The sequence below is a fragment of the Cyanistes caeruleus genome, chromosome 2, assembly GCF_971803275.1.
Source record: "Cyanistes caeruleus chromosome 2, bCyaCae1.hap1.1, whole genome shotgun sequence".
Classification (NCBI taxonomy): Eukaryota; Metazoa; Chordata; class Aves; order Passeriformes; family Paridae; genus Cyanistes; species Cyanistes caeruleus.
The window spans coordinates 105,894,386-105,906,343 of NC_141702.1; the positions used below are offsets into that span (position 1 = coordinate 105,894,386).

An 11,958-nucleotide genomic window follows, 5' to 3' on the forward strand; every position below is an offset into this window, starting at 1 on the left:
TTTGTGTTTCAAGACACCCTTATCCACAGCTCTCTCTTAAAAAAAAGATCAGCTCTCCCTCTTGCCTTCCTGAAAGGTGTGTCTGACCATTTCCCTGGGACAGGAAAATCTTAAAACTTGTGTGTGTGTGTGTGTATACCCAGGCAAACCATCCCTAGCTTTCCTCGGTGTTGTATTCACACGTGCTGTTGCTTAGGTTTGTTTCCATCATGGCTTTATAAAGGTTGATCACAAAACAAGTGTAACAGAGCTTCCTGGGAGTGCTTGGAAATTCAGCCAGAGGATGGATGTCAATAGAATGACAACACTTGTTCATGTGCAGTTTAGTTTTGGAAAAACAGATACACAACTGGATAGCAAGACATTCAGTCAAGGCAGGCCTCGTCTTTGGAGTGTCTTTCTCAAGGGAAAAACAACCATGTGCTATGAAAGAAGAGCTCTTTGGCAGTTCTGTACAGCTGTTCCCCACTCCAGTATTGACCTCAGCAGTCCAGGCAAGGAAAAACTCATGGTGGGAGATCCCGTGTAAGTCAGGCTCTAAGGTCTTGGTGACAGTGGGCAACAGGGATATGTACTTTGTGTGTCCAAGGTGTTATCCAGACCTCAAAATAGCATCTCAGCATCTGTGAATAAAAGGGGAATAGGTGAGAAAGTTCTGGTGTCTGCTGATTGACCTCAGCACTGCAGCCATGATGAGGTAGGAGAAAACAGCACCCTTTTGTCTACCTGGTTTATCCTAGGAAAAATACTGTTTGCTAAGTCATGCTGTCTAGTGGGAAAGCCTGTGTAAAGTGTCTCCCACCCAGGAAATCTATTTAGCAGCTACTCTATTTCTGCACACTCTCCTCAGTCACCCAGGAATACGGGCCAGGTGGATGTGTCTGGTTCAACTCCTTGCAGACAGGAGCTGGCCCTGGATGCATGAAAGGTGATAACCTGGCCTCACCCCAGCTGGCTCTGCAGAGGAGAGGCTTGTACACATATGAACACATGGCAGAGCTGGTCTAAAAGTGATTGTATAGCTAATCCCCTGCAGTTCCTGGGAACCCCAAGAGAATTGAAGACATACCCGTTGCAGGTTTTTTTCCCTCTGAAAGTGACAGCTGTCCAGGCTGGAGTGACCCCTCTTCTCACACACGGTGCGTTTGATTTCCACGTGGAGCATGTACTTCAGCCCTCTGACAATCTAGAGAAAACAGTTCCCTCCTGTAAAGTGAGGGCAGGGGAAAGAGATGCCCAAACTTTGGCTAGGGATCAAGTGCTACACCTGAGAACTGTGTGTCCACCTACACAGAGCCCTCCTGCGCAGCAGTGCTATAGGGGACAGCTTTAGCAGTCCTCAGGAAGATCAGGGGTGTTGTGTCTTGGATGTGCCATAGGAGGGTCAATTAGAAGATGGTTTGGAGGACCATCAGGTGTGTGCTGCTCTTACCTGTACCATGGCTTTATTTATCTGTGATTCCTTAAACAGAAAGAGGTCATTGGAGCTGTTGTTGTATCTGTAGACCCCAAAGCGAGCGGCCTTGCGGACCCCGGGGTTGTTGGTGTTCACTGGGACAGGGGAGCCAGGTCTTACGGTTGAGTGGGGTGATGGTACATTTGTAACTGAAACAGCACAAAATATCAGGGTAAAACACAGCAGGGACGTGAAAGGGTGGGAGCTTCAGCCCTCTGAACCAATTCCAAACCCTTTTACTTGCCCAATGCATTTGTTCTTCAGAAGGCCTCTGCTCACATCTGTTACAAAGTAATTTTTGTTTATATGTTTGAAATGGTGAAACACTGCTAGGAAATGAAGTGACATAAAGGGATGCTGCCAGAAATTAAAACAGACCTCAAAACAACTTAGAAGAAGCCAGAATATCACAAATATTATTTAAATGTCTCTGGTATAACTCCCCATTTATAGAAGGACTAACTTTTAATCTGCTTATAAAGATAGGTCATGTTGCTCAGAGTACAGTACAGTTTTGATAAAATATCAAACACTGGCTTGAGAGTCCTGCTGCTCTTAATTTGCATATCTTATCTTACAGATGTAAGTTTTTACCCCACACCCCACCCTTAAACCTTTGATAGCATCTTGAGGTTTTTATGTTAGAAGGATTTAGATGTTAGGAAGAAACTCTTCACTGGAAGGGTGATAAGACACTGGTAATTGTTTAAGCCCTGGAAGTTTTCAAGTCTGGGCTAGATGGGGCTTGGAGAAACCTGCTCTAGTGCAAGATGTCCCTGTCTGTGGCAGGGGGTTTGGAGGCAGATAGTCTTAAAGGCCCCTTCCAACCCAAAGAATTCTATGATTACCAAGGCCATGGAGTGGAGAAGCAAGGTGTGTAGGAAATGGAAACTGCGGAATTGGGGGTGGTTAACCCATGGCATTTCACATTAGAGCATTTCACAGAACCATTTAATGTATGTTTTTACTTGCTTGGGTAGCTCTTTCCCCATGCACCGCTTATTTTTCAATCATTTAAAAGAAGCTTGAAGCTTACAGGTGATGTCATTATTTCACCTCTTTTTTGCATTTCCTTCCTCTCCATTTTCCCACTTCTGAAATCAAGGAAGAGGAAAAAATCTCCAATCCTGCAGAAGGTGCCATCCAGCCACTGCTAATGCCAAGGCCTGCCAGTGCAGGTGGCCCTGTGTGCATGCAGGCAGTGAGCCTGTGTGTGCTTGTGCACACAAATGTGCACACAGGGGTTGTACTAAATCTGCTGTGAAAGATAAGCTTTTTATCACCTCTAGCTTTTTTCACAGATAGATCTCTCACCCACAGCCAGCTGCACAGAGCATAGGCTGTGTACTGAAGCCAGTTTGCACTGAGAAGCCGAAGACAGCTTGATGATCCAGAGTCTATTAAAAGGAGAAAAAAATAAACCAAACCAGAATTACATGCCATCATCAGCATGGAAGGTGGCAAGAATTTATCTCACATGTTGCTTATGCACATCCTACTTAACACATGTCACATCCTTTTCACAGGTGTTAATTGCTGCACCCATTTGTAACAGTGCTCAGGGATTTACGCCTTGAACTGCAATGGAGAGGCTCAATTCCATGTCCCTCCTCAACCCAAGGATGTACAAATCCATCTCTCTTCCTGCCTGATACACCAACGACCTTAATGACCCCATATTTTCTTGCAGGGGAAGCTGGGAGACCCAGGCCGTGTGTTGGAGAGAAGCAGATGTTCTGCTTTGTGTCTGGTGTGGAGGTGATGAGCTTTCCTGTGTTATGCCTCTGATCTATGTTGGCACTGGGTGTGCAGCCAGCACTGGGCAAATGTTGTGGTGTTTTTTCACCCAACAGCCCAGAATCCACTTGTTCCGACTGTTCTCTGTGGGATGGTGTTTTCCCACTGCAGCAAGGCTGGGATTCAAGAGTCACAGAAGCTTGTGACCATTCAGCCTCGGACCGAAGGTATTTCTCAGGCAAGCACATCTCACCCAGTGCTCAGCTCATGGGTGAAACTTTTCACAGGTGTTTGAGGCACTGGCATCCACAGGTGATTCAGGAGGGCCATGCAGGACCTGTCTACAGGCAGAAATGAAGCTCGAGGCAGAGCAGAGCCTTGGTTTGCCCACAAGGCCAGCTGTCCTCTCTCTTAGAAATGCCATGCTTTATCCTGTGCCATCAATACCAACCCAACAGCTATGGGGACCAGCTTCTTCCTGAGCTCACCTCACAGCTGGGACATTCAGGACTGGACATTCTGGACTCTCATCCAGGCTGAGAGGAGGTTGCTGCCTTGGGCTCTTGCTGCTCCCCAGCACCTTGCTCGAATATCTGCTCTCACACCTTTTGGAAAGTCCTTTTGGTGTGGTAGTGGTGAGGGTGTTGACATCAGAAACTGTTCTTTGTAGAAGGGGGTGATAACCACAGCCTCTTTCAATCTTAACACAATGTCCTTTTGTGCCTTTTGAGAACCCTCAACACCTCTTGAGTCATGGTGGCATCTTTTATAGGCACGGGGTGAATGAGACTGGCTGAAATCACACTATGCAGATGGGAAGAAAACTATTCTGTGTATTATTCAAACCAAGAGTCAGAGTCCAAGAGCCCTTGTTCCCGACTCTGGTGCCTGGGAGATCCAGCAGTGTCACACGTGGCCAGGCCTCTGAAATGCATCACCTGGAGAGGTGAGCAGGCTGGACAGGTGTTGTAGACAGGTAGACTCAATACACCATGTGTTGTAAGCAGGGGATAGGTTATAGGTTATATTTTTTTCCCCAGCTTTCACCAAGGGGTACTGGGCATTTTACCTCTTTCACCTGTTGCAACCTGGTGTTGAAAATTACTCATACCAGAGCAAAGTGGGTATAAAATCTACTGAGCCCTTATGGGAGATCTTCATCCCACCATTTTCCTCTGGGGACTCTGATTCCTTAAGCCTAGGATTTGGTTTTCTTTGTACACTTTCATTCCCATTGAAGGTGGTCACTGCATGGCACCCACACCAGTCTGAAATCACTTTTACTGTTTGGAATAGTTTGCAGTGCTATATTTCCAAACCCCAGAGACTCTTTGATATGAGGTACCTGTAATTCTGATTTTCTCTCTGCAGCCTTTGACTGTTTCATCCCTGGTTTGGCTTGAGTGCCATTACCTAGAAATTTGAATTTGTGTAAGGTGATGCCCCATTCTAGACACAAGGCAGACTTGGCTCAGAGGGTCAAAGAGCAGTGCAGGGCTGTAGGCATACCAGCATTCCTGAAACATCCAGGCCTGCACAGAAGCAGAGGCACAGCATAACTTGGTCAGGCACCTACAATACTCGGAGGCCACAAATGTGTGATCTCATAATCTGAGCAGACAACCCTTGCTGCTCTAGTGAGAGATGCTTAGGACCAGAGCATTCATATTCAGAGCCCATCCTTGCTCCTGGATTTGGAAATTTGAAGAGAGATGGAAAAGCCAGCCCTTTTCCTGCTCCTTCTGCTGGGCAATCGTAGGGTTAGACCTTTTTCTTCCTCAAAATTAACAGTCAACCAACTGTTATTAAGCGAACAAGGGCTGTTCTTGCAGATATGAGTTGAACCCTGTATTAAGAGGCTCTCTCTTGTGCTTTCCTCCTTGAGGATTGCTTTGGCGACCTTGTTCCTGCAGTATGAGAGAACAATCCTGTGGATGTTCCCTCCTGGACTGCAGTGAAACAAATAAGTGGATTGCAACAGGTTGATTTTTATTTTTTTTTCCACCAGATGCTTTGAAAACCTCTTCCCCATTACTCCCTCCCTTAAAAACTTCCTTCCTCTAGCAAGACTAGAGCTTTATCTTTACATTTAAGATATGGCAGAGTTCCTGCATGCCTGTGCAGCCCCCAAAGGAAACCACAGCAGAAACAAAAAGCTACTGGCTAACCAAACACCATCCCTGAGTTCTTTCTGTGTATGAGAACCAAAGTAATACTGAAATATATTCAGTAATACTGAACCAAAACCTTCAGAGGAAAACACTCATGTCTGCAGCTCCCATTCTAAAGATTTAAGGCCAGCTGCAATCAAGAGAGTTCCCTTGCTCAGCAAAGAAAGAAATGAAACAGGTTAATGCTTCATTAAAAGTCAGCTAATCGGCACTCAAGTGTCCATCTGTACTTAGCAGTCAGATTGTTACCCACAGTCTTTAGATTTAATAATCAAGGTCATGCAGAGTTTAAACACTGACAAATGAGTTAAAACCATAAATTGACTTTAAAACCCCTAAATGATATCCCTGGATAGCATGGATCACTACACAAGGAGAAAGTCTTTCGAGCAGTTTGAGTTTTCAGCTGCAGCCTGAACCCTGCAGTGCTAAGCTGGTATGGGCAGCAGTTAGGGAAAGGCTGTTATTTACCAGAGCATTACATAGCAGCACCCACTGAACCTAAAACACAAGGAAAACAGAGATTACTTTCCATTCTTACCACCTGAAGTCCCGGTGAAGCTCCAGAGTGCCAAGCAGCAAAGAGCAGTGAAGCCACAGGCAAAGTTCACTGCCATCTCCACCACGTCAGAAGAGGAGCCTGACAGCCAAAAGAATAACTGCCCTGCTTCCTGCCAGAGAAGAAGTGCCTCTGTGAATGCTCTTATTGGCTGGTGGGGAAGAAAAAAACCACCCTAAAACCCCCTGAATCATCACAGCTCTGATGCAGACTTTGTCTCCTGCTGATGACCACATACCTTGAAGCCCAGCCACAAAGCTGTGGCTTCGTGATAGTAGCACCAGTCTTGCATGAGGCAGGGACTTTTGCCTTGTGATCCTCAAGTATTGGGCAGAAGCATGGACAGATGCATGTGATACAGCACTGGAAAGGAGTGTGGGGGTGAGGAGAGTTACAGTCATGTGCTTTAAGGATCATGGGGAAAATTCATACCTAACAAATCGGCAATGAGCCCTGGGGATATGGCTCTTGGCTTGCATATGTGGTGTGGACACCTGACAGAGATGATGGCTCCAGTGTCTTGCTTCCCCTGTGGTGGAGATGTGGGGTTTGGGTGAGGGAGATGGGGAAGTTTTAGGGGTACTTACCTGAGGGGTCTATGTGGAACAAAAGTGGTAGGGAGCACATTTTGGGTTTGGTGGCAGAGGAGAACATCACACCCTACATTTATAAAAGGTGTTATGACAGCAGGAAAAGCCTGCATTAGTGAGGATGAGTTTTTTCCTAGGCAATATCCAAAAAGAAGATAAACGGGGGGAGAGGGGTGTTTTATCTCTCTGTGGCTTGCAGAGCTTTTCAGCTCTGTGATTGGATTCTCCAGTGTAAGTCCTTGGTTTCCAGAAGATCCTCTCTGGGCAGTGCTGGCCCATACTGAGGAGCTTGAGAGATAAAACAGGGAAAGGGCTTAGTTTCCAGACTTTGTGGTGCAGCTGAAATAACCAGCTGACAGATTCAGGAGACTGGGAGATGAAGTGCTGTCTCACTGGAGGGCTGAGAAGGGTGGACCTTGCTCTGTGTGTGTGTGTGCATTTGTTTCAGGTGAGCAGGAAGGTGATGGCTGCCTTTCACTTGCCCCAGCAATGCCCCTTTTCAAGCAGAGGCCTCTTATGGCCTCAGATAAAGTCCTAATGCAGGGCACTGTGGGTGGTGTATAAGGGGCTAGAGGAAAATATTCTTAATGTTTTGTTGTAGGAAGGGATTAGATAAATCCTCTTTTGAAATGTCCCACAGAGAAACAATGGGGAAAGCATGGTGTGTCACACTGATCATCAGTCCCTCTTGCATAGGCTGCTGAATCAGACTCCTGAGCCTATGGAAAACACTGACACAGAATGAGAAGGACTGTTGTGAGGGGATTTTAATTACTCTGCCTCCTTTTTTTTTTTTTTTTTTTAGTTCCCATAGAAGCCTGACCCATGACTGTGACACAGGCAGAGACTCCATCAGGTGTCTTCAGCTCCCTCCTTTCTCCTGAAGAGCTGTTCTCTACATTTGCTGCCTCACTGACAGGTTCTGGAGAGTATCTTTCTAAGCCTATAGTCAGGTCCTCTAACGTGCAAGAAAGAGGTGGTTGGGACCCTGTAAGGCCCCAAAATTTGCTTGATGAGACACTTAAAAGGGCTTATGGGTTTTCATTCACTCCAAGATAGAGGCATGGGAGAAATACTAAAGGATATTCTCAAGGGGTTGAAACATCTTTTTTACTTTATCTTTAGAAAAACATCTTTAGAAAACAAGCAAACTTGGACAAAGTGTTTAGAGTACCCTATAGCAGCCTTCAAGTACCTAAAGGGGGCCTAAAAGAGAGCTGGGAGAGGGATTTTTGATATAGTGGCAGGAAATGGCTTCAAACTGACAGAAGGCAGTTTTAGATTAGATATTGGGAAGAAATTCTTTACTGTGAGGGTGGTGAGGCATTGGTACAGGTTGACCAGGGGCATTGTGAATGCTTCACTCCTGGAAGTGTTCAGGGCCAGGTCGGATGGGGCTTTGAGCAACCTGTCCTGGTAGAATGTGTCCTTGGCCATGGCAGGGGGGCAGAACTGGGTGACCTTTGAAGTCCCTTTCATCCCAAACCATTGTATGATTCTATAATAAAGCCAGATGGCAATTTCAGAAAAACAGCATGTGTGACACATTTTTTCCTGTCTTCTTCCCTTGCCCTTCCTTTCCATAAAAATTGATTCTTTATAGCTCTCCCATATCAAATTTTCCTTTTTCCAGTGCCCCTTTTATGATTTTATTGAGGAAGTTTCTCTAGTTCTTTACTCCTAGGAAGTAATAGAGGGCTCACTAATGAGCATTAGCATTAATAGGGCTGGTATTATGTTAAACCCACCCCCCCATTCCCCCAGTAAGAGCCAAAAAGTATCAAACTCCTCTAAGGCCACAATACACATATAGCTATTATTTTTCTTTGGGAAATTTTGTGTTGTGGAATAAACCAGTGGCTGGAGATTGTGACAGTTGTCCCTTTGCAAGGTCTCATTCCAAGTCATTCCAAGCAGGTGTCACTTCCTGGGATACTGTTCTGTGCCCTAAATTCATCTGCAAAACTGGAGCAGCATGATGCTTTGTCTGACATTCAACCCCAGAAAATGAATCAGATACTCTTATCTGAATCTTCCTGAGGGTCACTGGCAGGAATTTCATCCCCTTTCCCTGGAAAGCATGTGTAGATCTCCTCTACACCAGCCCAGGGCATGTGGGGCACTTTGTGGAGTCTATTTCACTCACTGAATTTCTCTGTGTGTGAGCAGGCATCCTGAACAGGGAGAGGATGTGTAAGTGGGCACAGAAAGACTCAGAAATTATCCCAGAGTAAACAGAGCATTTGCTTTAAGCAAATAGCTAGCCCTGGCTCATTCTAAATCAAAATTGTGATCCTTCTGCATTAAGATGGATTATATAGGTCTTGAAAGACTTGCACACATTAAGAAGCCTGGTGTTTGGGTTTTTTTTGGTGTGAATAAGGGATGTTTATCACAAACCTTGGGGTACTGAGTCTGCTTTGTTTTCTGCAAGGGAATTTGCAGGGTTGTTGCATTCTCACTGTTGGCCTGAGTTACAAGAGGTTTTGGCAACAGTGCAACTCTGGGGACTCTTTAGATTAAAATTAAAAAAACCCAACCAAACTTCTATTATTCATAAATCAAGGATGTAATTATATCCTCCTTTGGACTGAAGAAGCAGAAAAGCCACTGTACCTGATATTTGATTTTCACTTGGAAGATGAGGTGGACTTCTTCATCATCACTTTTTGCATCAGTTATTTAGGGCCAGACATTTGCCCCATTTGCAGCACAACCCAGCAGTTGCTGCTGTGCCTCCTGGAACAATGCCAGCAGGATCTGCAAGAGATCCTGTTGCAATTAAACTCCTGTAAATGCAGTCAGCATCCAGCCCTGTACCCACAATATTTAATTTTCAGTTGTGACTCCCTTTTTGTACTTCATGGATCAGTGGGGGACTGTAAAAAACACAAATCTCATTAACTTTTGCAGGGAGTTGGAGGATGACTGGAGTGTGTTTGAATTGTGCGTTCCAAGGTTTTAATTAAGACGCATTTACCACTGTCAATAGTTGCATTTTTTTTCCCCCTTTAAATCTTTTTAATATTTTCCAGGCTTTCATCAGATCTCTAGGGCAGCAAATTTAGTTGGTGTTGCTTTAATGAAGGGTGTGAGCAAGATATTCCATACTGGAGATCTGCACTTTGGAAGGGCAAAATATGTTGAGGTCCAGAGAAAGGATAGTTCAAGGAAGAAGAACCAGGATAAAGAATCCACTTGAGGACTCAGCTGCTCCTCTACCTTCCTACAGCAGGAACACCTTGCCAGGCCAGCTTTTGTAAGTGGAAAACCACCCAGACAAGCCACAGGATACTCGAGCAGGGGTGTGGCTGAACAAGCTTGGTGAGGTACAAGGGGAAGGAGCATTCAGTCGGTGGTGGTGGTCACATTTGGGAATGTGTCCATATACTCAGTAACAAGAGGATGCATGAGAGAAATTGATGGGTTGGCTTCCAACCAGAGAATTTGTCTATTTGCCTTTCCTGCCAGGTGCTCTGTAACTCACCCACATTCTCCTATGCCTCCACTGCATAAGAACTGTGACTTTTCAAGGGGATTGAGGCTTGTGTAGTTGCATCTGCTTTTTTGGTTTTCCTACCTGCAATAACTTCTGAATTTCCATCCAGTATGAAAGCAGTCTGGGAGGCTTGAGGATAATCTGGTTACCATACATTTCTAGAGGAGAGACATGAAGAAGAAATAACTTGGCTGAGGCAGGGGTAGGGGACACAACAGTGTCATTATTTAGTTTATCTGCCAGCAGCACTGTCAGCTACTGTGAGAGATGGCTTATGAATTGCACTGCAGGGTGCTGTAATATATATGTGAAGACCCCTCCATTTTTTACCTTGTGGCTGTTTTATTAATTTTGACATGAACAAACTTGCCGTCCCTTCCCCCTCCAACTGGAGAGTCCAGGTGCCTGGAAGCACTGTCTCAGCCCGCTGGCTGGGGTCCTCTTTGGAGACCAACCTGGTTAAATGGGTCTTATCACATCGGAAAGTGTCCCTTAGGGAAGCTGCAGAGGGTTAGAGCTGCTAAAAAGCTATCCAGATGGCCAGAGCAGGGGTAGCAGTGAGAGGCTGCCTCAGGATGGCAGCTGTCAAGGATCAGATGAACGCTGGGTTTTCACTATTCAGGATCAGTCCTAACACAAACCATGAAAAAGCAGGTGCAAGACACGGTAAGGCACTGGCACAGCAATGCAGACCTGTGTCTGCAATGCAGTGTGTGCTGCAGGTCTCCCAGTGTGAGGGGAGAAAAATCTGTGCTCCCTAGCTGTGTTTGAAAATCCCTTCCACAGCATGGTGGAAGTCCTGTGCCTGGCAGGTAGCCAGCTATTCAGTGCTGGTGAGACTTGAATCTGACCAAGAAGCCCCAGTCTCCTTCTGTTGTGCTGTTTTCCCTTTCACCAGGGCTGCCAGCTCTTCCCTGCTTCTTCACATCCACGAGGAACAACCAACAGCTGATCTGAAGAAGGGCTGAGATGTGCTTTCATACACAGGTGGTAACACCAGCATGTGCAAAATGCCCCCTGGGCTATGAGGATGGTGTTGGAGAATGGTGTCCTGTAGAGAGCAGAAAATCAGGTCCTAAATAAAATTTAAACCAAGCAGAACTGCATGCTTGCCACTGTTACCTTAGGGACATGTGGTGCCCAGGCTGAGGGCCGCAAATGAAATCCTTCCTCCATTCCCAGACACTCTGCTTGTCCCTGTAGTTTTGTCAGAGGCTGAACAGCCACACAATTGTTACCTGCTGAAATCCATGCTGAATTACGTGCTGAAAAATGTGGTTCTATAGCAAAAAAAAAAGGTGAAGAATCAATCAGGGCTTAATGATTTTTCCCTGACTGCAACAAGGGCTGTTTCTCAGCAGTTGGAATCCCTGTCCTTCCACTCCCACTGAAAAGTTGAGGAAGTTTTTGATCACAGGCACAAAGTGAAAGCTTCAAAGCCCTTGTCTGCAGACAAAAGAGACTTCTCAAAAACAGCTCCACCTGTGAGGGCAGTTATGAACAGCCCCTGCTTTGTCAGTGCCTATGAAGAAAACCAGATAGTTAACGAGGATGGAATAGCTGTGCTTCAGTTTTATAAAAGGATACAGAAATGCCACTAAGCCTCCCTGCTTCAGAGCACTGTGTGAGCTGTGCAGTAGTGGTCAGAGAACAATGGGATGCCTTTTTACCTTGTCTCGAGGTCCCGTGAGATTTGTGCACTTCTCTTGGAATGAACAAGTGCAGCTGGCTGTTGTAGACTGGCAGAATGAATTTAGCTGTGCTAGAGACACTGCTTGGGAATTTTCTGTAGAAGATGTTTTGTTGCAATGTCAAAATATATTGCTGTGAAATGAGCTCTCAGGTACCTTAGATTATTTTTTTTTTCTGTTTTCCATCAGCAATACACAGCCAGAGCAAGTGTGAGTGCTTTGGATTGTGCTACCATTAAACAGGGCTGCTGCAGT

General features: G+C 45.6%; 1 protein-coding gene across 2 annotated transcripts; it reads right to left on the minus strand.

Moving 5' to 3' along the window:
- Window positions 1–197: 197 nt before the first annotated feature.
- CST7 (cystatin F) lies at window positions 198–6,015 on the minus strand. 2 transcript variants are annotated; one of them, XM_023923001.2, is made up of 4 exons: window positions 5,906–5,989; window positions 1,433–1,605; window positions 1,070–1,186; window positions 198–623 (listed from the first exon to the last, which is right to left on the minus strand). In XM_023923001.2, the coding sequence occupies exons 1-4, from the start codon at window positions 5,979–5,981 to the stop codon at window positions 531–533; spliced, it is 459 nt and encodes a 152-aa protein (XP_023778769.1). In that variant the 5' UTR covers window positions 5,982–5,989; the 3' UTR covers window positions 198–530. The 2 variants fall into 2 exon arrangements, with proteins under 2 accessions (XP_023778769.1, XP_023778770.1); XM_023923002.2 differs by having other exon boundaries at window positions 307–623; window positions 5,909–6,015.
- Window positions 6,016–11,958: the final 5,943 nt, after the last annotated feature.